The sequence below is a fragment of the Saccopteryx leptura genome, chromosome 6 (genome assembly GCF_036850995.1).
Source record: "Saccopteryx leptura isolate mSacLep1 chromosome 6, mSacLep1_pri_phased_curated, whole genome shotgun sequence".
Classification (NCBI taxonomy): Eukaryota; Metazoa; Chordata; class Mammalia; order Chiroptera; family Emballonuridae; genus Saccopteryx; species Saccopteryx leptura.
The window spans coordinates 80,798,408-80,824,822 of NC_089508.1; the positions used below are offsets into that span (position 1 = coordinate 80,798,408).

General features: G+C 43.4%; 1 protein-coding gene across 3 annotated transcripts in view; it reads left to right on the top strand.

Annotated features, from left to right (window-relative positions):
• The first annotated feature begins 10,351 nt into the window (after positions 1-10,351).
• The window catches only part of GPR176 (G protein-coupled receptor 176), a 111,117-nt gene continuing 95,053 nt past the window's right edge, over positions 10,352-26,415 (top strand). For 2 of the 3 annotated variants that reach the window (XM_066343567.1, XM_066343569.1), the window contains exon 1: positions 10,570-11,396. In XM_066343567.1, the coding sequence (XP_066199664.1) occupies positions 11,225-11,396 (172 nt within the window). In that variant the 5' untranslated portion in view covers positions 10,570-11,224. Of the gene's footprint in view, positions 10,450-10,569; positions 11,397-26,415 lie in introns of those variants that run through there. The other variant, XM_066343568.1, reaches the window with a different exon arrangement.

Genomic DNA, 26,415 nt, shown 5'->3' on the forward strand with positions numbered 1-26,415 from the left:
CTCGCTCCCCCATTGGTGTGGATTTCTTTAAATTTATTCTATTTAGGATTCGTTCAGCTTCTTCAACTATAGGCTTATGAATATTTTAAATTTTTATTTATTTATTTTTATTTTAGTGAGAGGAGGGGAGGCAGAGAGACAGACTCCAGCATGCATCCCACTGGGATACATCCGGTAAACCCACTAGGGGGCAATGCTCTGCCCATCTGGGGCATTGCTCTGTTGCTCAGCAACAGAGGCATTTTTTTTTTATAGTGCCTGAGGCAGAGACCACAGAACCTTCTTCAGCTCCTGAGGGCAACTCACTCTAACCAATCGAGCCATGGCTGTGGGTGGAGAGAGAGACAGAAGGAGTAGGGGTAGGGGTGGAGAAACAATGGGCACTTCTCCTGTGTGCCCTGACCAGTAATTGAACCTGGGACATCCACACACTGAGCAGATGCTCTACCACTAAGCCAACTGGCCAGGGCAAATATAGGCTTATGATTTTTGCCAAACTTGGGAATTTTTCAGCCATCACTCCTTTGAATACTATTTTTCTGTCCTGCCCTCTTTATCCTCTCCTTCTAAGAGGTCAAGGTTATTTCTTCTTGCAGCTTTCCATGGCCTGGCAGCCAGAAGTAGGAGTGGTAATACAGCTGTTCTTGTTCAAGAAGGTATGAAAGAAATATTATTTAGCCCTGGCCGGTTGGCTCAGCGGTAGAGCGTTGGCCTAGCGTGCGGAGGACCCGGGTTCGATTCCCGGCCAGGGCACATAGGAGAAGCGCCCATTTGCTTCTCCACCCCTCTGCCGCGCTTTCCTCTCTGTCTCTCTCTTCCCCTCCCGCAGCCGAGGCTCCATTGGAGCAAAGATGGCCTGGGCGCTGGGCATGGCTCTGTGGCCTCTGCCTCAGGCGCTAGAGTGGCTCTGGTCGCAATATGGCGACGCCCAGGATGGGCAGAGCACCGCCCCTGGTGGGCGTGCCGGGTGGATCCCGGTCGGGCGCATGCGGGAGTCTGTCTGACTGTCTCTCCCTGTTTCCAGCTTCAGAAAAATGAAAAAAATAAATAAATAAATAAAAAGGAAATATTATTTAATAATTTTGCATCACTTTATGAATGTTTGTGTGCATTCACACATTTAAATACCCAATTTAATCTTGTCCTTTAAATTCTGGAATAAGTATATACTTTATTTCAAAGCTGTGCCATTGCTTCTAAATCAAACTGTGAGTCACATGAGTTTATAATTATATCTCATCTTTTAGAAAGGAGATATTATTTTGATCACTTAGTTCACAAGAATTGATCCCAGATAATTTTTGGATCTTTCAAAAAAAAATTTATTCTTATAGGACATATCTGTGCCCTGGCTGGATAGCTCATTATCCTGAAGTGCAGAGGTTGCTAGTTTGATCCCTGGTCAGGGCACATGCAGGAACAGATCAATGTTCCTATCTCTCTGTCTCTCTTCCTTCCTCTCTCAATAAAATTAATTTAAAAATATTACAAATTGGGAAACTATATTAGAAGATATATTTATAGCTTTATAACACTAGGAAACCATTTCACAGTCCACATATTGAGATAACTTGGAATATATGAAGATCTGTATTAATTTTTTAGACTTTATTTATTTATTTTAGAAAGAAGAGAGAGAGAAAGAGAGAGAAAGGGGGAGGAACAGGAAGTGTCAACTCCCATATGTGCCTTGACCAGGCAAGTCCAGGGTTTCAAACCAGCAACCTCAGCATTCCAGGTTGATGCTTTATCCACTGCGCCACCACAGGTCAGCTAATAATTTTTTTTAGCAAGAGAGACAGACAGACAGAGAAAGAGAGAGAGACAGGAAGGGCGAGAGATGAGAAGCAGCAACTCATAGTTGCATTATTTTAGTTGTTCATTGATTGCTTTCTCATATGTGTCTTGCCGGGAGGCTTCAGCCAAGCCAGAGACCCCTTGCTCAAGCCAGCAGCCCTGGGCTCAAGCCAGTGACATTGGTCCTCAAGCCAGCAACCATGGGACCATTTCAATAATCCCACGCCCAAGCTGGCAACCCTGTGCTCAAGCTAGCAACCTTGGGGTTTTGAACCTGAGATCTCAGCATCCTAGATAGACATTCTATCCAGTGTGCCACCACAGGTCAGTAAGTATTAATAATTTTTAAATGGATAATTGCTTTGATGGTGATTTAACATACCGAAAACTTAAAAATCCTAAAGCAGACATATATGTGTGTGTGTAGTATGTATATATATATATATATATATATATCAATATACGTATATATATATTTATTTTTTTTTGAGAGAGAGAAAAAGAGGGAGAAAAACTGAAAGGGGAGAGATGAGAAGTATCAACTCTTCGTTGCGGCACCTTAGTTATTCATTGATTGCTTTCTTATATGTGCCTTGCTAGGGGGGCTTCAGCCAAGCCAGTGACTCCTTGCGCAAGCCAGCAAATGACCTTGGCCTCAAGCCAGCAACTCTGTGCTCAAGCCAGATGAGCCCATGCTCAAGCTAGAGACCTTGGGGTTTCAAACCTGTGTCCTCAGCGCCCCACGTCGATGCTCTATCCACTGTGCCACCAGCCCAGTCGGGCTAAAGTAGACATATTTAGCCCAGTAATGTAAAGGTTACATTCTAGACTTCTAACTCTTCAAGGAAAATTTTTCAAGTCATTCTGTCCTTTGCTAATTGCAAATTAAATAGTTTTTCCATTTTTTTTTTGAAATACAAGTCTTGTTAGGCAGTATTCTATTCAAATCTACAATGAGAATTGTTTTTTTTTACATGTTTAGTTTATTGATTTTAGAGAGAGAAAGTGAGACAGGAACATCAATCTGTTGCTTTATGTGTCCTGACCAGGGTTTGAATCGGCAACCTCTGTACTTCTGGACAATACTCTAACCCAGTGGTCTCCAACCTTTTTTGGGCCACGGACCGGTTTAATGTCAGAAAATATTTTCACGGACCGGCATTTAGGGTAGGACAGATAAATGCACAAAATAAAATTATGTGACCGGCATAAAAACAGTGGTATTTTTAAATATAATTGTTGAACTTACAAGACAAGCGTCAAGAGTGAGTCTTAGACGGATGTAACAGAGGGAACCTGGTCATTTTTTAAAAATAAAACATCGTTCAGACTTAAATATAAAATAAATAAAATGAAAATAATGTAAGTTATTTATTCTTTCTCTGCAGACTGGTACCAAATGGCCCATGGACCGGTACCGGTCCGTGGCCTGGGGGTTGGGGACCACTGCTCAAACCAACTGAGCTATTGAGCCAGGGTGAGAATTCTTTAAGATGTTGAAAGGTGATACTCCACTCCCTCCACCAATATTTGTTTTAAGTGTCAATAAATAGGAATCATTATATCACCTTTTATTGATTTCCTACAATGTGTCGGAATTGTTAGAGGTCTTCATTAATTCAGTATTATATTGTCCTCAAACAGCCTTACAAACTAGGCACTTTAATCCTTATTTGGTAGAGGAGGAAATTAAGTTTATACAGGTCACATAACTGCCCAGAGTAATAAATGGTATACCCAGAGCAGGTATTCAAACCCAGGTCCAGCTGACCCCAACACTCATGCTGCTGCCCTTGTCCCTGCTATACTAGACAGCTCTTTTGAGGGAGTTGGTAGGTTTGCTTATGTAGAGACATTTTGGGTTTCCAGGAAAAAAGAAATGGGTTATCATCTATACTAAGCTTAAGTACCCTGCTCTCCAAAGGAGTTGTTTAAATGACATAAACTATCAGAGACCAATATGTTTTTGGACATGACAAAACCCAATAGCTCAATTCAAAGATCCTCAGAGATACTATTATCAGCTACCATTTTCATCTTTCAAGGACCTTATTGCCATTACCAATATACACTGAGATTTTTTTTTGAAGTCCTGACTCAATAGCTTCCATTCCTCAGAAATAAAGTCTGCACTCTGTTAAATACACAGGCCCGTTTTCAGAACTGTATCTGCCAGGATAGGCTGTGTAATGCTGTGATAATGAGCAGCTCCAAAAATCTTGGTTGCTTAGTACAATAAAGGTTTATTTCTTGCTCATACAAAATCCGTTGTGGGTCAGGGTGGCTCTCCAGGGCATCTGCCTGTGTCCCCTTCCTTCAACGTGGTAGCTCAGAAACATAGGCTACTACAGTATTTCAGCTCTTTTAGTTCAACACCAGACTCCTTCCATAACTGCAATGGCAGAGCAGCAGAGACTTGAGAATTGCAGCTTTTCACAGCCATAGCCCAGATATGATTTGTCACTTTTAGTCACATATCATTAATCATAAGAGTTGCACAATTCTACTCACTTGCAAGAGCAGCTGAGAAAAGTCGTTTGTGCCTGACCTGTGGTGGCACAGTGGGTAAAGTGTCAACCTGGAATGCTGAGGTCAATGGTTCAAAACCCTGGGCTTGCCCGGTCAAGGCACATATGGGAATTGATGCTGCCTGCTCCTCCCCTCTTCTCGCTTTCTCTCTCCTCTCTAAAATGAACAAATAATATCTTTACAAAAAAGTCATTTGTGTGCCCATAAAGAGAATGATATTGTTGAAGAATAGTAATGTTTACATAGTACACAGTAATGTCTGCATAATAATGCACTATGTCTCTTATACAGGCATAGAAATAGCCATTTGAAAATAGAACCACTTATTCCAGATGGGTAGTCAGTGGTCATAAGGACCCCTCTTTTATCAGCATGCTACTGCTTGGGCTTGGCAACTCAAAACATTCCCTTTTCTCCAGCTTCAGTGAGAGGCCATGCAGGGGCATGTAAGGGTATTGTGTGGGTTACAGGAGGGAGAAGGAGATCTTCAGCAAAGAAAGGGAAGAAGAAAGGGGAAATAAAACCCACAGGCTCCTCCTCACTCCCCACCAGCACATTGCAATGACCCTACACCCTATTTTATCTCTTCTTCCCCCTACCAAGCCCCTTCCTGCTCCTTCCTGCTCCTCAATAAATGCCTAAGAAAGTTGGAGTCGGGAATTGTTTTGAACAGAAATGGACCCTATTAGAGACTTGATATTAGCACCTATATGCAAATTTTACCTATCACTATGCCACAGGAGTGTAAGAGAAAAAGAGAGAGGAGGAAATTGGATTTTAAAAATTACCTATTGCTCATTTGTTCTAGTCAGATATTAAACTCATTAAATGAGGCCCACTCATTGTTTTTTAATTTTTAAAATTTTATTTTCAATTACAGTTTGCATTCAATATTATTTTTAGTTTCAGGCATACAGCATAATGGTTAGACAATCATATACTTTATAAAGTGACCCCCCTCCCCAGTATTTCAAATACTCCCTTGGCATCATACATAGATATTCCAATATTATTTACTATATTTACGATTTATTATGTTGTACCTTATAACATCCCCATTACTGTTTTGTAACTACTAATTTGTAATTCTTAATCCCTTCATCTTTTTTACCCAGTCCCAACCCCTCTCCCCTCTGTCAACCATCAGTCTGTTCTCTGTATCCATGAGTCTAGTTAAATTTTTATTTGTTCATTTATTTTGTTTTTGAGATTCCACATATAAGTGAAATCATATGGTATTGGTCTTTCTGACTTCTTTCACTAAGCATAATACCCTCCAGGTCCACCCATGGTGTTCATCCACATATAGGAGGATTTCTCTCTTTTTTATGGCCAAGTAACATTCCATTATATATATATATAAATATGTATGTCACAGCTTTCTTTTTATTTTATTTATTAATTTTTTTTAGAGAGAGGAGAGGGGGGGGGAACAGGGGGAGGAGCAGGAAGCATCAACTCCCATATGTGCCTTGACCAGGCAAGTGCAGGGTTCCGAGCCGACGACCTCAGTGTTCCAGGTTGAGGCTTCATCCACTGCGCCACCACAGGTCAGGCGTCACAGCTTTCTTATCCACTCATCTATTGATACTGATGGACACTTTGGTTGCTTCCATATGTTGGAGGCCTATCCATTTTAAGGAGGGCAATCTTCTTTGCTTAGTCTAACATAATCAAATATTAATCTCATCAAGAAATACTCTCATAGAAAAACTCCAGAATAACATCTGGCCAAATATCTGAATAACTCATAGACCAGTCAATCTAACACATAAAATTAACCATTATATCTATTTCCCCATGGTTAGGAGAAGGATAATTCTTAAGCAAATAAATCCCAGTAGGTATATGCTTAAGGAACAGGTAATTAGAGAAAGCTATGAGAAACTATTCTATTCCATAGTGTATTCCTGCTTTCTCAGCACAAGGGTATTAACATTTGTTAAGTGAGTGAACTACTGGTACATATACAGAAAAGAGAAGTAACTCTTTAAGAAAACTGAAGGAGGCAGACCTTCAGAGAGGGAGGTACAGACTGAGGAGGGCCTCTCTGGGAGAACTGAATCCCTAGAGCCTCTCTGTCCATCATTTTGACCCCACTCTGCCTGGGAACCATATCACCATATTTATTTCTGTAGGGAAATGGATCCTGAGTGCTAAACAACTAACTTAAAAGCTTTGGGAACAGTGTGACCTGTGGTGGGCCTGGATAAAAACTAGATAAGGCTTGGATAAAAATTAGAAAGATTGGATAAATATTAGCAACTACATAAATATGTTGGCTGGTGGCCCTAATCATCTGCCCTAGATAGCTGCTAGGTGTTACTTTTGGCCAGCTAATATCCACATAACACCTGTACATGATAAGTAATTAAGTTTTGTGGTTTTTGATCTATTCAGGTTTAATTCCTAAAGAAATACACCTGAAATGGGACTTCCTTTTTTTTTTTTTTTTTTTTTTTTTTGACAAGAGTCAGAGAGAAGGACAGATAGGGACATGCTTTCTCATATGTGCCTTGACCAGGGGCTACAGCAGAGCGAGTGACCTCTTGCTCAAGCCAGTGACTTTGGGCTTTAAGCCAGCAACCTCAGGGTTTTGAACCTGGGTCCTCCGCATCCCTGACACTCTATTCACTGTGCCACTGCTTGGTCAGGTCTGAAATGGGACCCTTTAAAGGACTTCTTTTGACGAAAGGAAAATAAGTGTGATGGCAGGTTATAGTTTCCTTAAATTACTGCAACAATATCTCCCATTCCACATGCTTTCCTTACAATATGACAGTCTTCCCCTTGGGAGGTGTGGTTTATGTCTTCTCTCAAATGTGGTGGTTTTTTGTTTTTTGACTGCTTCAACAGGTAGAATAGAATGGAAGTGATGCTATATAACTTCTGAGATTAAGTCATAAGTCAATGCAGCTTCTGCCTTGTCCTCTGGTGAGTCTCTCCTGGAATACTCACTTTGGGATCATAGCTGCTCGGCAGTGAGGAAGATAAGCAGCTACTTGGAGAGGCCATATATAGGTATTCCAGCTGACAGTCCCAGCTGAGGTCCCAACAACAGCCAGCATCAACTGCCAGACATGTGAGTGAACAAGATTTCAGATTCCAGACCCTGGCCTCAATTTTGAGCTGCCCAAGCTGATGTCATGTGGACAAAGATAAGCTGTCCCATTGAGCATTGCCCAAAATGCATATTTGTGAGCAAAATAAAGGACTGCTGCTTTTTAGGCCACTAAATTTGTGACCTGACAAGTATAAATAACACTACTATAGATACAACATACCATATTTAAATGTCTAATCTCTTAGATCAACTTTAAATTCTCTTGTAGCCAGTGAAAAATTCACATAGCACACAACCATAGGAATTATATTTGTGGTTCTATGTTTTTACAAAGCAATACACCTGCAAGTCTGAGAGTCATGGTGACCTCAGCTGGTCAGGTTATTTCTTGATTCAAATAACCCTATACTGCAGGGGTCCCCAAACTACGGCCCACGGGCCACATGCGGCCCCCTGAGGCCATTTATCCGCCCCCCCCCTGCACTTCCGGAAGGGGCACCTCTTTCATTGGTGGTCAGTGAGAGGAGCATAGTTCCCATTGAAATACTGGTCAGTTGGTTGATTTAAATTTACTTGTTCTTTATTTTAAATATTGTATTTGTTCCCGTTTTGTTTTTTTTACTTTAAAATAAGATCTATGCAGTGTGCATAGGGATTTGTTCATAGTTTTTTTTTAGTCTGGCCGTCCAATGGTCTGAGGGACAGTGAACTGGCCCCCTGTGTAAAAAGTTTGGGGACCCCTGCTATACTGTAACACCAATTTAGAGACTATAGAAAATTTACTGGTATCCTATTAAAAAAAAGACTTTTCTTGCTTTATTAAACACTCTTTACATCTGCAACATCGACTCTTTCCTACACTTTATCCCAATCCTTCTAAGAAGTTTTGAATAGGGGGGTGGCAGGTGAAGGTGGGTAAAGGATGTTTTTACAACTATTATTGGACAATTCAGTCACACAATCTTCCCCAACCCTTCCTACAAGAGTGTGCTGGATGTTGGCAAATGATTATCATTTTTATTTTGTAATGATTAGAGTGTAAGGGGTTTCTTTTTTTTTTTTTTAATAGAGACAGAGAGTGAGTCAGAGAGAGGGATAGACAGGGACAGACAGACAGGAATGGAGAGAGATGAGAAGCATCAATCAGTTTTTCATTGCGTGTTGCAACACCTTAGTTGTTCATTGATTGCTTTCTCATATGTGCCTTGACCACGGGCCTTCAGCAGACCGAGTAATCCCTTGCTGGAGCCAGCGACCTTGGGCTCAAGCTGGTAGAATGTTTGCTCAAACCAGATGAGCCCGTGCTCAAGTTGGCGACCTCGGGGTCTCGAACCTGGGTCCTCTGCATCCCAGTCTGACGCTCTATCCACTGCGCCACCACCCGGTCAGGCGAGTGTAAGGGGTTTCATCCTAGAAAATGCTTGGACTTCCAAAACAAATTTAATTTTTTTTGGAAAATACACGTAATCAGTAATTTCTCTTTTCCTTATCTATTTTGGCATCCAAAATGTTTAAACTAACTGCTTGCATGGAAGACTATTATGTGCAGTTATTGTGAGAATCCAAAGATGTATAAAACATGGACTTTTGCCCTTTCAAGACGAGTAATAAGGGTTACCAGTTAAAGTGAAGAAGCCACATTGCAGCACGATCAGCCTTGAGGCAACCAAGAAATCACTCTGTTTTAAATCAATTCTTAAGAGTTATTGTCTTGGGATCTACTCAGTATGTCAAAGCCCTCAACTATGTCCGTTCACTTATTACAAAAGAAACCAGTTTCCTGGGAGTGGAGTCAAGAGGGGCAAATATACGGTGACAGAAAATGATTTGACTTTGGGTGATGGGCACACAACGCATTCAACAGTTCAAATGCTATAGAGATGTTTACCTGAAACCTATGTACTCTTGTTGATCACTGTCATTCTTTTTTTTTTTTTTTTTTGCATTTTTCTGAAGCTGGAAACAGGGAAAGACAGTCAGACAGACTCCCGCATGCGCCCGACTGGGATCCACCCCGCACGCCCACCAGGGGGCGATGCTCTGCCCATCCTGGGCGTCGCCATGTTGCGACCATCCTGGGCATCGCCATGTTGCGACCAGAGCCACTCTAGCGCCTGGGGCAGAGGCCACAGAGCCATCCCCAGCGCCCGGGCCATCTTTGCTCCAATGGAGCCTTGGCTGTGGGAGGGGAAGAGAGAGACAGAGAGGAAGGCGCGGCGGAGGGATGGAGAAGCAGATGGGCGCTTCTCCTATGTGCCCTGGCCGGGAATCCTCCGCACGCTAGGCTAAATTTAATTTCTTAAAAAACCCACAATAAACCAGTTTCCATAAAGTGAAAACAAGCAAACCTTCAGTTCGCTTTTCCTGTCTCCTTTTCTTTTCCCCAGATCCCTTCTCTAGATGCCATACACACTCCTTTTCCCAGTCAAGCTTCTTACTTTTCCGTTTCTTCTTGCTTACTTGGTTATCCCAGCTTCCCATCCTTTTGCATCAGTCCGCAGTAAATTGCTCCATCCCAACTCCTCATTCCTGGAATCCACTAGCCTTGTGTTATATCGCGTACCTTTTAGAAAAGACTCACTAAAAATGCCCATGAAGCTGCGCTGGATTCCTAAATTTCATCTTTCTTAAATGCATCGCCTACCACCCAAGGCCTGACTGTGGAGCTAGGAGACCGGGCAGCGATGAGTAATTCTAAGCCTCAAGCAGCCCATGCTGACGAGATAGGGAGCAATGACAACAGTAATAGAGAAAGCGAAGCGTGGGAGGAGCTGCCAGCTGGAGAATTGCAGCGAGAGGAGGACCCTCCCCGCCTCTGACCCTTGGGGGCCACCCAAGTCACGCTCCGGAGGGTCAAGATGGCGCCGTCCCCACTCCGTCGTGGGGGGCGGGCCGGGTGCCTCACGTGACCTCTCCCGCGGGCCGCGAGCCCTCAGCTACCCGAGCCGCGCGCCTGGAGTCCCGCGGCCGCGCACACCGTACTCTGAGCTCTGTGGGCGTCCTTCCGTGTGCCCGCACGGCTGCGAGGCTCTCTCCCCGCGGCCCAGGGCCGGAGCGGGGTCAGGAGGGGGCTGTAGGCCGTGCGGAGGCAAAGGGGCTGTGGGAGGGGGGGTCCTGCCGCCGCGCCGAGGCGGGAGGTCGGAGGTGACCGCGCGGCGGCAGGAAGCACCTGCGGGAAGGCTAGGTGCTGAGGCTGGGGCTGTTCAGGAGATTCAGGGCATTCTTCCCAGGCCATGGGCGCCGTCGGGGACGCGGGGCTCCCCTCGGGGATTCAGCCTCCTGGTTTGGGCTTTTCACAGATTTCCCATCGCCATCCAGCCTCGAAGCCAGCAGGATTGAAAAACGGCTTCAGCCAAATGCTCTCTTCCCTTTAAGGAGAGGGGCTGAGCCCGTCGCCCAAGGGGACTCGAAGGGATGCCCTGGCCCTTGAGGGGAGTGGAAGGAGCGGAGGTTGAAGGAGGAGGCGAGAGCGGACATCTCCCTCCTTGACCATCGGATGCCTCCTTTTGTGTTTCCAGCTCCGCTGAGGAGGCTTGGCTGCGCTGACCACCCGGGAGGGGGACTGACGACGCCCGGCGGGCTCTGACCGTGCCGCCTTCATGTGGCTGCTGACAGGGACCCTGGAGGGGACCGGCACGGAGCGCGGCCCCGCCTTCCTTCTCCCCCGCCTCCCAAGAGCCGGGGCTGGCTAGGTGGAGTCGTGAGGGGACCTGAGACTGCCCTGGGGTTCTCCAGGACTCCTCAAGGCACCTGCCTGTCCCTCTGCGCCCGGGGCTGGAGAGACTGGTGCGGGGCTCGAGGCGGGCGGACCGCAGCCGGAGCTCCAGCCTCGCCATGGGGCATAACGACAGCTGGAGCTACCAAAACGCCAGCGAAGCGCGCAACGCGTCGGGCGCCGAGGCGGGGGTCGCCAACCGCAGCGCCCTCGGGGAGTCCGGCCAGGCGCAGGTGTACCGCCAGTTCACCACGACCGTGCAGGTCGTCATCTTCATAGGCTCGTTGCTCGGTAAGCCGTCCGCTTGGGCGCTTCCTGGCGGGTTGGCCCCGCGGGCACAGGCGCCAACTATTCCCTATGTGGCAAAGTGCAGATAGTTGAGGGAGGTTGAAGAATGCGGAGTAACTGCGGGAAAATTAAACTGGGACGGTCGACTCCAGCCCCAGCCTGACCGCAGAAGACTTCCGATAGGGCTTTCCCCCGTCCCGGGACCCAGCCTGGCCAGGGTGGAGGTCAGCCTCCCCATGCCGCCCCTGCGAACGCTTCGGGATGGGCGCAGGGTTGTGCCCATCATTTCCTACCTCGGATGCCAGGACAGATCGCTGGCTTGAGCTCTTGTTTACAAATAGCGAGGAACAAATCTTCTGTTTTGTTGCTGATGACAGAGGGGTTTTCCTCTCTCATCTATTCCCTATATATAAAATTATTTTGAAAGAGCCTGATTTTGCGGGTTTTATGGCATGCTACTTCGGGACAGGCACCTACCTGCTGGTAAACAACCCTGTGGAGTTAAACTGTTGCCTTCAGATAATTTTAAACACCAAAACATAACAAATCTCAGTCTATTCTCTAGCTGCATTTGTTTGAAGTACAGAATAAAGACAGGATAAAAAGCACAAAACATCACACACAACAGATTTAGGTATTCTTGCTCACAGAAGAAAAGATCACTGAATTGAAATGAGCTGCTAGTAAAACGTTTGTCAGCTAGTGTGAGAATTACCAATATTTCCAGTAGCTACTCTAGGTGATGCATAATATAATCTATTCATTTCTGTTGAGGTTTGTGAGACGTGTTGCTTATTTTTGTAAATTTGTGGCTTCCCTTCAAATGTAAGTTCAATGATGTGGCATTTATAATGGTGTAGAACAATTGTGATTGTGATTTTTATGGTCTAGAGCTGTCTTAAAGTTTCAGTGTTGGAATTGATTATTTTTTTGTAGATTATGGATTTCCATGGAAACCATGATAACCGATATCAAACGGACAATAGAAGAATTTTATTTTATTTTTTGTATTTTTCCGAAGCTGGAAACGGGGAGAGACAGTCAGACAGACTCCCGCATGCGCCCGACCGGGATCCACCCGGCCCGCCCACCAGGGGGCGACGCTCTGCCCACCAGGGGGTGATGCTTTGCTTCTCCGGGGCGTCGCTCTGTTGCGACCAGAGCCACTCTAGCGCCTGGGGCAGAGGCCAAGGAGCCATCCCCAGCGCCCGGGCCATCTTTGCTCCAATGGAGCCTCAGCTGCGGGAGGGGAAGAGAGAGACAGAGAGGAAGGAGAGGGGGAGGGGTGGAGAAGCAGATGGGCGCTTCTCCTGTGTGTCCTGGCCGGGAATCGAACCCGGGACTTCTGCACGCCAGGCCGACGCTCTACCACTGAGCCAACCGGCCAGGGCCCAATAGAAGAATTTTAAGTGTTTGGAATTTCCCTTCACAATTTCTCTAATTGTCATCATTCTGTCCCTTTCTTTGTAATATTTATTTTCCATTTTTTTGTCATGAGGGCATTTTCAGGAGTAGGCATCAATGTGGCTATGTCTAGGTGTGTGTCTGTTAGTGTTAAGATGTGTTTTTGGGCTAGCCGGTTTGCTCAGTGGATAGAGCGTCAGCCCAGCGTGTGGATGTTCTGGGTTCAATTCCTCGCCAGGGCATACAAGAGAAGCAACTATCTGCTTCTCTTCTCCTCCATCTCCCCCTTTTCTTTCTCTTCCACTCTGCAGCCAGTAGCTCAGTAGGTTAGAACATTGGCTCTGGGCTCAGAGGATAGCTCCTTGGATTCGAGCATCCACCCCAGACCTGGGTTGCTGGGTGGATCCCAGTGGGGGGCATGAAGGAGTCTTTCTCACTATCTCCCTTCCTCTCACCTAAAAAAAAAAAAAAAAAAGATGTGTTTTTATGGATGTAATGTTAAATGAATGTTAACAGAGCACAAGCTTGTGTTGAATATGCTTTCAATATTTATTTAACAAATAACTGAGGGAATGCTGAACACCTACCTAATAGGTAGCAGGCACAGTGAACTGTAGGGTATTAGGAGTTAAATTCTAGTATTGGCACATTTACTTAAAGTGTAGATTATTGGGAAAGCAGTAGAGTGGCTGCATTTTTATTTTTGCAGTTTTTTTGCGGGTTTGTTTTGTTTTGCACATTGGTAGCTTTAACCCTGAAGATGGTGTTGGGAGAAATTTTCCTTTAGCCTGACTCTAAAACTTTAAGTGCTATTGAAATATGTGGAAGGCAGAGCATGTATGGAAAGGGCAGGGCAAATGATGCACATTTAACAAATGTTCTGCTTCCCATATACTTCTGTTCTTGTAACTTGCATTGGATTCAGGAATTCCTAGGAAAATCTGCCCTATTTCAACTAGCACTTTAATTGACATGCAAAAATGGCTTTTGTGAATGTCTTCAAACAGGAGACTGATTTTTCCTCTTTTTTTTTTTTTTTTGTATTTTTCTGAAGCTGGAAACCGGGATAGACAGTCAGACTCCCGCATGCGCCCAACCGGTATCCACCCGGCACGCCCACCAGGGGGCGATGCTCTGCCCCTCCGGGGCGTCGCTCTGTCACGACCAGAGCCACTCTAGTGCCTGGGGCAGAGGCCAAGGAGCCATTCCCAGCGCCCGGGGCCATCTTTGCTCCAATGGAGCCTCGCTGTGGGAGGGGAAGAGAGAGACAGAGAGGAAGGAGAGGGGGAGGGGTGGAGAAGCAGATGGGCGCTTCTCCTGTGTGCCCTGGCCAGGAATCGAACCTGGGACTCCTGCACGCCAGGCCGACGCTCTACCACTGAGCCAACCGGCCAGGGCCTTGATTTTTCCTCTTGATCTTGCTTATGCCTGACTTGGCCTAGGGGGACATATTTCTCCCCTTCACATTACTTGGGCCCTTCTATTTTTTTTTTTTTTCTCTTTTTTTTTTTTTTTTCCATTTTTCTGAAGCTAGAAACAGGGAGAGACAGTCAGACAGACTCCCGCATGCGCCCGACCGGGATCCACCCGGCACGCCCACCAGGGGCGACGCTCTGCCCACCAGGGGGCGATGCTCTGCCCATCCTGGGTGTCGCCATGTTGCGACCAGAGCCACTCTAGCGCCTGGGGCAGAGGCCACAGAGCCATCCCCAGCGCCCGGGGCCATCTTTGCTCCAATGGAGCCTTGGCTGCGGGAGGGGAAGAGAGAGACAGAGAGGGAAAGCGCGGCGGAGGGGTGGAGAAGCAAATGGGCGCTTCTCCTGTGTGCCCTGGCCGGAATCGAACCCGGGTCCTCCACACGCTAGGCCGACGCTCTACCGCTGAGCCAACCGGCCAGGGCCTACTTGGGCCCTTCTAAGAGAGAATTTTGTTCGCTTCTTTTTTTATTCTTTATTTATTTATTATTATTTTAATTTTTATTTTATTCATTTTAGAGAGGAGAGAGAGGGGGAGAGAGAGAGAGAGAGCGAGAGAGAGAGAGGGAGAGAGAGAGAGAGCAAGAGAGAGAGAGGGAGGAGAGACAGGGGGGAGGAGCTGGAAGCATCAACTCCCATATGTGCCCTGACCAGGCAAGCCCAGGGTTTTGAACCAGTGACCTCAGCATTTCCAGGTCGACGCTTTATCCACTGCGCCACCACAGGTCAGGCGCTCCTTTTTATCTTCAGAAAAAGTATAAATATGGTTAAATGTAAGGTGACCAATCATCCTCCTTTAGGGAGGACAACAGTCCTTCTTTTGTAAGTTCCGTTCTCCCTCAAAAAGTTTCCTCCTACATGTCCTCCTTTTTGATATTGGAAGACTTATCTGTAAATGTCTGTATTCAATCAATGCAGAGTCGATCCATTGTGTGTGATGTGACGTATTTGTATCTAAATGAGTACTTTTTCTTTACAGTTATTATTAAAAATTAATAGGCATGTAAGCATAATTACAATATAAAATATTAAAAATGTTTTTATTATGCGTTTATCATATTATAGTGTATTGTTGCAATGAATAAAATGTTTATTTATGGTATTTTTTTCTTTATTTTTGTCCTCCTTTTCATTGTAAAAAAGTTGGTCACCTTATTAAATGTCTAGAAATTAGTAGTCAGAGCACTTGTGCAAAATGAAAGGCACATCGGGTTTCCTTAAAATCTTAGCTAAATAACATTGCTCTGTGTACTTTTTTACTCTTTACTTACTGTTTTGTTTTGTTTTTGAGAGAGAGAAGAAGGGAGAGAGATGAGAAGCATCAACTTGTGTCACTTTAGTTGTTCATTGATTGCTTCTCATACATCCCTTTGGCCAAGAAGCTCCAGCTGAGCCAGTGACCCCTTGCTCAAGCCAGTAACCTTGGGCATCAAGCCAGTGATTTTTGGGCTTAAACCAACAACCATGGGATTAACATTCCCATGCTCAACCCAGCAACCCTGTGCTCAAGCTGGTGAGCCTGCACTCAAGCTGGATGAGCCTGTGCTCAAGCCTGTGTCCTTGGAGTTTCAGACCTGAGAACTCAGTGTCCCAGGCTGACACTGTATCCATTGCACCACCACTGGTCAGGCGCTTACTGGTATTCGTGAATCATTGTTCTCTGAGGATTTGACCCATATAAATGTATCTACTATAGGAAATTGAATCTTCCTGGTAATGACAGTGGAGCCTCAGAGCTTAAGTTCTTAAGTTCAGTCAATTGCAAGGCAAGTAAACTTGGGAAACAGTTTTATGAAGACCAAAAAATAGAAAAAAAAAGCAGATTGGAAATAAAAAGATTTATCATGAAAGAATGTTGGTCAAATAAGTTTGTAAAATATGATTTTTATGTTTGCTCGCTTATAGTTTGCATTGGGGGCTGGACAGCGCCAGAAATAGTGGTCTGTGAAATTGCAAATTACCTTCCTGCTTGAGAAGGCCATTGTTTTACTAATGTTTGTTGGAGGAGAGGTCTTCATGCCAGAAAGTTTTGAAAAGAGAGAGAAGAAGGAGAAGAAAGAAGCCATGTTTGCGAAGTGAGAGCAGAGAGAATGCAGAGTGCTGAAGAAGAAGCCAGTTTGGGAGAGAGAGAGAAGGTGTGCAGATGGGGAACCAGAGCTGAGGGGCTTTTGCGAGCTCCGCTGAGACTGGTGAGGCCTTTGATTCTAGGAGAAACCAGAGAAGATTCTCCTGGTTGTGGAACCAGAGAATGTGTCAGTGGCTTTGGGAGCCCTGACTGAAAGGGAAGTGTTTTCCCTGTGTGGCGCTCGTCGGCCGGTGCGAGACTTTCATAAAGGAATGGCCCACTATTCTTTGGCTCCACTGTTTCTTTACTGTCTGCCAGAATCCAATGAGAACCTGCATGTGTGTGGCCACGACGGACACGACTACTGGCCACACAGAGAATCTGTAAGGCTGAAATTTAAATGGAGGACAGAATAGTATCTAGAATAGTATATGACTCTAACTTAATCTAATTGTTTCCTCTGTCCTGAAACATAGGTGAATGAGCTTTTCTCCCCCCCACCTTTAAATAAATTCAAATATACTTCTTTTATTCTCTAGGATTTCTTTTTGGGATTTCCAGAGGTCCTGTAGCATTTGAAAATAACTCTGTGGGCTGTGGGGGAAATTTTCCTTCATTTCCTTCATAGTTCTTCTGGCTGGTCTAATCAAATTGATATAAGACAGGTTAATAGGAGTAAATAACCAAATTTATTACATATGTACATACAGGGGTTCTGTAAAATATGGGACCTGAGGACACATCAGGCAACTGGGGCTAATGTGCCATCTTGAACTAAATAGAAAGGGGTAGTAGTTTGGACTTTAAGGGAAGGAAGGCAATTCACAGGTAGATCAGAAAGAGTAAACATTTGACAAATCTTGCCAGGCTACCCAGAAACAATGGGACTCTCAGGGGATCCTGACAAACAGACTACTAGGTTTCTCGCTGTCTGCCACACTGAATTTATGATGCTAAAGTGATCTCCCTTCCTGGAGTAGAGTGTCTGTTGTTTTTGTGTTTTGTTTTTTTTTTGAGAGAGAGAAAGAGCGAAGCATCAATTTGTAGTTGCTTTCACTTAAATTGCTTCAGAGAGAGGGAGTATATAGAGTGAGAAGCATCAACTGGTAGCTATCACTTTAGTTGTACAGTGATGTCTCGGTTTTCGTTGATAATCAGTCCGAAAACAATTGGTGAAATCGGAAACTGACGAAAACTGAGGCAGTTATTTCCATATGAATCAATGTAAATCCAATTACTGTATTACTCTTGCAAGCAATAAAAAAGCACAAAAACACTGAAAAGCAATGGAATTGTTTGGCTAGACTCGTGGGATGATGCTCACATGAGAAACAACGTCACACTGAGCAGGAGAACACGTGGGTTGCCCTTTCTTTTGCAAAATTAGCAGTGAGGTCATGTGGGCACGCTGACAAAATCCAAGTCAACCGACAAAAACAGACAAAATTTTTGTGGAAAAAAAATCAGTGAAGGCCCTGGCCAGTTGACTCAGTGGTAGAGCGTCAGCCTGGCGTGCAGGAGTCCCGGGTTGATTCCTGGTCAGGGCACACAGGAGAAGCGCCCATTTGCTTCTCCACCCCTCTCCCTCTCCTTCCTCTCTGTCTCTCTCTTCCCCTCCCGCAGCTAAGGCTCCATTGGAGCAAAGTTGGCCCGGGTGCTGAGGATGGCTCTATGGCCTCTGCCTCAGGCGCTAGAATGGCTCTGGATGCAACAGAGCAACGGCCCAGATGGGCGGAGCATCGCCCCCTGGTGGGCATGCCAGGTGGATCCTAGTCGGGTGCATGCGGGAGTCTGTCTGACTGCCTCCCTGTTTCCAACTTCAGAAAAAAATACAAAAAATAAAAAATCAATGAAACTCGAAACCGACGATAACCGAAGTCAACGAAAACTGAGGCAATACTGTACATTGATTGCTTCTCGTATGTGCCTTGACCAGGACCGAGCCAATGTCCCCTTGCTTGAGCCAGTGACCTTAGGCTTTTCATGCCAGCGATCTTTGGGCTCAAGCTGGTGAGCTTTGGGATTCTGTGGATGATTCCCCTCTTCAAGCCAATGACCTCTGCTGATGAGCCCATGCTCAGAGCCAGCAACCTTGGGGTTTTAATTGGAGACCTCAGCATTTCGGATCAATGCTTTATTCAGTGTGCCACCACCAGTCATGCTGGAGCAAGTTTTTAAAATTTGTATTCCGTTAGACAGATAAGGAGGAGAGTCAAAGCTTCCTTTGAGTCTTTTGTTTCTAAAAAATAATCAGCTTAAAATAATATCCCAAACAGGCATACTTTGGGGTGGCAAATTCTGTTCCTCTTCAATTCCTTTGTACTAAAGATGTCTTACAGCTCTTTGTGTGTGTGACAGAGGCAGAGAGAGACAGAGAGAGGGACAGATAGGGACAGACAGACAGGAAGGGAGAGAGATGAGAAGCATCAATTCTTTGTTGCTGCACCTTAGTTGTTCATTGATTGCTTTCTCATATGTGCCTTGACGGGGTGGGGGGGGGCTACAGCAGAGCAAGTGACCCCTTGCTAATGCCAGCGACCTTGGGCTCAAGCTGGTGAGCTTTGCTCAAACCAGATGAGCCTGCGCTCAAACTGGCGACCTCGGGGTCTTGAACCTGGGTCCTCCGTGTCCCAGTCCAATGCTCTATCCACTGCGCTACTGCCTGGTCAGGCTACAGCTCTTTTTGAAAACAGTGTTAGGAGAAATCCCTAATAACTTGGAATAACTATTTTAATCATTAGGAGAATTGTGCATTTTAGAACTCAGGAATTATATATAATATTATTCAAATAATAGTTCTCCTCAATACCCTGAGCCCTAGGCAATCACTCATCTACTTACTGTCTCAATGGATTTGTCTGTTCTGGGTATTTTATATGTAGAGAGTCATATAATATGTGGTTCTTTGTAATTGGCTATTTTCACTTCACATAATATTTTCAAGGTTCTTTGTAATTGGCTATTTTCACTTTACATAATATATATTTTCAAGGTTCATGCCATCCAGCATGCTCATAAGTACTTCATTTGGGATTCCAGTTTTTGGCTATTATGAATAATGCGGCTATTTTGTGTAGTTTATGTATGGACATATGTTTTCAGTTTCTTGGGTATATAACAAGAGTGAAATTTCTGGGTCATATGATAACTCTAAATTTATCCTTTTTAGAAACTACCACATTGCTTTCCAAAGTGACTGCATTATTTTACTTCCTTGCCAGCAGTGTATGAGGGATCTAATTTCTCAACATTATTGTTAACATTTATTATTGTCTTTTTTATTATGACATTCTAGTGGGTGTTAGGTGATATCTCATTGTGGTTTTGATTTGTATTTTTTTGTTTTTTAGATTTTATTTATTCATTTTTAGAGAGATAGGAGAGTGAGAGAGAAGGGAAGGAGGAGCAGGAAGCATCAACTCCCATATGTGCCTTGACCAGGCAAGCCCAGGGTTTTGAACCAGCGACCTCAGCATTCCAGGTGGACACTTTATCTATTGTGCCACCACAAGTCAGGCCAATTTGTATTTTTCTAATGAAAGATGTCGAACATCTTTTCATGCCCTTATTGGCCATTTGCATATCTTCTTTGGGGAAATATCTGTTTAGATCCTTTACCCATTTTTAAATTGTGTTATTTGCCCTTTGGTCACTGAGTTCAATTTTCTCCTATGGGCTAGATTCTAGACTTTTATCAGATACATGATTTGGAAATACTTTCTTTAATTTTGAGGGTTGTCTTTTTAGGTATTGTCTTTTTTAAAAAATATTTTTCCAAAGTTAGAAGCGGAGAGGCAGTCAGACAGACTACTGCATATGCCCGACTGGGATCTATCTGGCATGCTCACAAGGGGCCATGCTCTGCCCATCTGGAATGTTGCTTCGTTGCGGCTGGAGCCATTCTAGCGCCTGAGGAGGAGGCCATGGAGCTGTCCTCAGCGCCCGGGGCAACTTTGATCCAATGAAGCCTTGGCTGTGGAAGAGGAAGAGAGAGATAGAGAGGAAGGAGAGGGGGAAGGGTGGAGAAGCAGATGGGCGCTTCTCCTGTGTGCCCTAACCGGGAATCAAACCCAGGACTTCCACATGCCGGGCCGACCCTCTCCTGCTGAGCCAACTGGCCAGGGCCTATTGGTATTTTTTAAAGCACAGAAGTTTAGCCTTGGCTGGTTGGCTCAGTAATAGAGTGTTGGCCAGATGTGTGGATGTCCTGGGTTCAATTTCTGGTTAAGTAACCATCTGCTTCTCTAACCCTCCCCCTTCTCTCTCTCTCTCAATCTCTCTCTCTCTCTCTCTCTCTCTCCCTCTCCCTCTCCCTCTCCCTCTCCCTCTCCCTCTCCCTCTCCTTCTGCAGCCATGGCTTGGTTGGTTCAAGCACATTGGCCCCAGGCACTGAGGATGGCTCAGTGGAGCCTCTACCTCAGGCACTAAAAATAGCTCATTTGCAAGCACTGGTCCCAGATGGGGATTGCCAGGTTGATCCCTGTCAGGATATATGAGGGAGTCTGTCTCACTATCTTCCCTCCTCTTACTTGGAAAAGAAGAAAATAAAAGTTTTAAATCTTGATGAAGTCTAATTTTTCTAAAAATTGTTGTTGTTGCTTGTGTTTTTGGTGTCATTTCTTAGAAACTATTGCCTAATCCAAGGTCATGAAGATTTAGTCTTGTGTTTTCTTCTAAGAGATGTATAGTTTTAGCTCTTACATTTATTTATTTATTTAAGTTTATTTATTGATTTTTAGAGAGAGAGGAAGGGAGAGAAAGAAAGACAGAAATATTGATCTGTTTCTGTATGTGCCATGGCCAGAGATCGAACAGACAACCTTTATGTGTTGGCATGATGCTCTAATCAAAAGAGCTATCCAGCCAGGGCTAGCTCTTACATTTAAGTCTTTGACCCATTTATGTTAATCTTTGTATGTGGTGTAAACTAGACATCTAGGTTCGTTTTTGTTGTTGTTTTTAAATATCTAGGTGTCCCAGCATCATTTGTTGAAAAGACTCTTTTTTTCCCCATTGAATTATCTTGGCATTCTTGTTGATCCTGTGAAAACTCTTGATGCCATTGTCCCACTGAAGAATTTTCATAAACCTTTTTTTTTAAATTTTTTTAATTTTTTAATTTTTTATTTTTATTTATTCATTTTTTAGAGAAGAGAGAGAGAGAGAGAAGTGGGGGAGGAGCAGGAAGCATCAACTCCCATATGTGCCTTGACTGGGCAAGCCCAGGGTTTTGAACCGGCGACCTCAGCATTCCAGGTCGATGCTTTATCCACTGCGCCACCACAGGTCAGGCTTTCATAAACCTTTGACGAGGGATAAATAAGAGAAAAATAAAATTTTCCCCTCAGAAAATTTACTTTATGTGCTTAAAAAAAATTATCTAGAAACAGACTTTCCCAGAGGCATGGAGGAGACGAATGACCTCTCCAGTGTATTAATAAGGACTTGCTTGTTATGTGATCAGGTAATTGCTTTTTTCTGTATTTTTTTTTATTCTTCCACATATACTAGCAATTATCCCTTTTCATGTGTGTTAATATGCATTGGCTTTGTTAGGGCTCAGTCATTAGTGCCTGCTGGGATGTTAATAAATAAACTGGCTGTATCATAAATCTGCTACACTGAGTTGTTTCTAACAGGAACTGCTGTATTCTAAAATAACTAACCTCACTTTAAAGTGAGTTTGGGAGCTGGGTGCAAAAGGTGACAGGATCAAGCAAAGAAATAAAAAACTCATAGACAGGCCCTGGCTGGTTGGCTCAGCAGTAGTGTGTCAACCTGGCATGTGGAAGTCGCAGGTTCGATTCCTGGTCAGGGCACGCAGGAGAAGCACCCATCTGCTTCTCCATTCTTCCCCCTCTCTTTCCTCTCTATCTCTCTCTTGGAGCAAAGTTGGCCCTGACGCTGAGGATGGCACCATGGCCTCTGCCTCAGGCACTAGAATGGCTCCGGCCACAAAGGAGCAACCCCTCAGATGGGCAGAGCATCGCCCCCTGGTGGGCATGCTGGGTGGATCCCAGTCGGGCACATGTGGGAGTCTGACTGCCTCCCCGCTTCTAACCAGAAAAATACAAAAACACTCAAAAAACAAACAAAAAAACCCCCAAAAAACCTCAAATACAGACAACAGTATGGTGATTATAAGAGAGAAGAGGGTGGGGGAGGTAGGAGAGGGTAAAGGAGGGATAAATGGTGATGAAGAGAGACTTGGCTTGGGGTGATGAACACACAATACAGTGTACAGATGATATATGGTATTGTATATCTGAAACCTATATAATTTTATGAGCCAATGTCACCCCAGTAAATTCAATAAAAAATATAACTAACTCCAGAAATATTTAAAACAATTTTATCTTTCCAAGTGTTCCAATTAGCAGTGAGCCCATTGGAGCAGAAAGACATATTTAAAGTTTGGTTTATTGTTTTGTTTTTCTTTTACTTGGTTCTCTTTTGTACTGGACTTTAGTCTGTGGTCCTGTGCTACTGCAATACAGAAATCCTTTGCCTTTAGGATTAGAAATGTAACCTTTGCAATGACCCCCTCCCCAATCAGAGCAGGGTTTACATGTTGTTAAACTATTTTTTTGTATGTTGACAGTCAAGGTATAGTAGTAGGACATTTTTGATGCTGGTTGACAAAGGATCTTATTAATTTACTGTTTGGAATTTTCATTTTTAGTTCCTTTTTTTTTTGTCCCAAAGTCTCAACTCCAAATATTCATCCTTCTGCAAAAAATATGCATGTACTTTATTGGGTGTAATTTTGTAGAATGGGAGGAAATTTGTCTTAAAAGAGGAACAAACAGACATGACTATTTTTCTCTGTGGCAACCAAGTCTCTGAAAATATCTCTTCTATAGAGTGTGTCAGAGAGTTTCTCTGTATGTTATTTCTGAATAAGCCATTGAGTGGTGACTAGCAGGTGTTGTAAAAAAACTCAAAAACATTGGTATGCAAAGATACATGCACCCTCATGTTCATCTCAGCATTATTCACAGTGGCAAAGACATGGAAACAACCAAAGTGTCCCTTGAAAGAGGATTGGATAAAGAAGATGTGGAATAGCGAAGATCTGGAAACAGCCCAAGTGTCCGTCAGTGGACAAGTGGATTAAAAAGCTTTAGTACATATATACTATGGAGTACTACTCAGCCATAAGAAATGATGACATCGGATCATTTACAACAATATGGTTAGACCTTGATAACATTATACTGAGCGAAATAAGTAAATCAGAAAAAACTAAGAACTATATGATTCCATACATAGATGGGACATAAAAATGAGACTCAGAGACATGGACAAGAGTGTGGGGGTTACAGTGTAGGTGGGGGGAGGTGAGGGAGGGGGTTGGGAGAGGGGAGAGGCACAAAGAAAACCAGTTAGAAGGTGACGGAAGACAACTGGACTTTGGGTGATGGGAATGCAGCATAATCAAATTTCAAAATAACCTAGAGATGTTTTCTCTGAACATATGTACCCTGATTTATCAATGTCACCCCATTAAAATTAATAAAAAAAGAAGATATGGTACATGTATATAATGAACTACTACTCAGCCATAAGAAATGATGACATATTGGCATTTATGACAACATAGATGGAACTTGGGAGCATTATACTAAGTGAAATAAGTAAATCAGAAAAAGCTAAGAATTATATGATTTCACACATAGGTGTGATATAAAAACGGGACTCTTGGACATAAATAAAAGTGAAGTTTCCACAGGGAGGGAGTTTGGGAGAGGTGAATAAAGAGGGACAAATATATGGTGATGGAAAATGATGGGCACACAACATAATCAACAGTTCAAATGCTGTAGAAATGTTTACCTGAAACCTGTGTACTGTTATTTATTAATATCACCTTATTAAATTTAATTTTCTAAATAACCCAAAAAACAAAGAACTGTCTTATTGCCAAGAAACTTCCACATTGGCTGCGTGGAAAATTGTTATTAGTTACACAGTATAAAAACTTACAAGAGGTTTTGGCTATACTAAGGTATGAGTGACTCTTGGCAAAATTTAGAAGTAGGAATTTGCCCTGATAAAACTAAAATATAAACTTATCTTCAGAAAATCAACTTCCATTCATAGTTTTTACTTTTTGGTCTTCATTCCATCTCTTTTCAGATACCTCTTGTTTTCTTGTCCTTTTGGACGCCCATTGACCTTATTTTGACTTGCTTTCTTGTCTTCTCTCTTCCAAACATAGTAGTATCTGTATTCTATTCCCTCATGGTGGCATGCTAATAAGTAAACCACTTTATAGATGTAGATGTTAACATGTTAGTACATTAATACATTGACCTTTAACGGTACTATTTAAAAAACAAGTTCACTATCCTAAGCAAAAAGAGTGATTAAGTTGAGTATTTTATATATTTGGCAGGTAACAAGGAGAAATGGGTAGGATGGATCTGTTAGGAACCTCTAATCATGTCATATAGGCAAACCTATTTCATGCATGTAAAACATTTATAAAAATTGAGGGTAGAGGAACATGCTGGTACATAAAGGAACAGGAAGGTATCAGTTGATACTAGTGTCATGTTCTTCCTTTAAGGTTTTTCTTTAAGGGTTGTTGTTTTTTTTATATTTTATTTATTGCTTTTTAGAGAAAGGAGATAGAGAAAAGGTGGGGGAAGGAGCGGGAAGCATCAACTCGCAGTAGTTGCTTCTTGCATGTGGCTTGACCAGGCAAGCCCTGAGTTCTGAACCAGTGACCTCTGTATTTCAGGTTGAGGCTCTATCCATGGTGCCACCACAGGTCAGGCTCTTTTAGGTTTTAATTCCCTCTTTTATTTCTTTCATAACTAAAAACATAGTATTTCAGATTGTTACATTGGGATGCTTATTGTGTTTGCTGACTCTTATTTTGGGTCATTTCCTTGTGTATTTCTAAGTTTTTGATTGTGAGTCTGTCTTCTTTTTCTGAAGGATTCTGTGAGATCTTGACCACAGAAGTGGCCTCAAGGACAGTTTCTCATTTGCTTTTGCCAGGTGTCATATGGTCATCAATAAGTAACCCAAGACCTCAACCACAGGAAAAGACATATTTCCTTGTCATCTTTTTGAGAATACATTTTATTTTTTTTAACCCTCTTTTTATTTTTTTATTTTTTTATTGCGGTGGCTAACCTTTGAGGATTCCAGCTTTATCCAGGAATTTCTGTTCCGACTAGCTTCAGGTGAGTCCAAGGTCAGTTCAGCCTGTGTGTGGGTGTTGAAAGCCAAAGTTAGTTATGATGGCCTATTTCCTGTCTGAAAATTACCTCTCAGTGTTAGTACTCTGGTCTCTGTTTCAGGCAGCTGGGAATTTTTATTTCTTGTAAGTTCAGCTAGAATTTAAAAATGTCATCTATTTGTCCAGCACATCTAGATGTTCATAACAATGTTCTATGTCGATAGAGTTGGAAGGTGGAGAGTAAGCAGGGCACATTAAGGGCAGAAGGTAAGGTGATTGCTATACTTGTTTCAAGGAGATATGTAACCAAAAGTGGCATCTGGGCAGAGTAGATACCTTGGGAGATTAAGAAAAATAAGCTATAGTGAGTAAAATGAAGGAAGAGAACTCAAGAATGTTGATTTCCAATGACATTCACTTCATTTAGGAAGACATTACTTGTGGGTACTTTGTAAAATTCATAGAGGTTCTTTAATGAACGACAAAGGAGAGTTTTGCTAATGGGGGATGGATGCTTCCTGTTTAATGTTAGGTACCCTTGACTTATTTGCCAACATAGTTACTACCAATCAAGAGTACTGCTATAGCCTTACATTTATGCTGGGGTTTATAGTTTATAACATTATGAAATAAGGTAGGACCACTTTTTTTTAAAACAAATTTATAAAGATTTTATTTATTGAGTTTTAGAGAGGGGGGAGAGAGAGAGAGAGAGAAAGAGAGAGAGAGAAAGGCAGAGAAGAGAAGCAGGAAGCAACTTGTCGTTGCCTCTTACATGTGCCTTTACAGGGCAATCCTGGGGCCCCGGACCAGCAACCTCAGTATCAAGTCAATGTTCCATTCACTGCGCCACCACATGACAGCCTGTTTTTATTTTATTAAAAA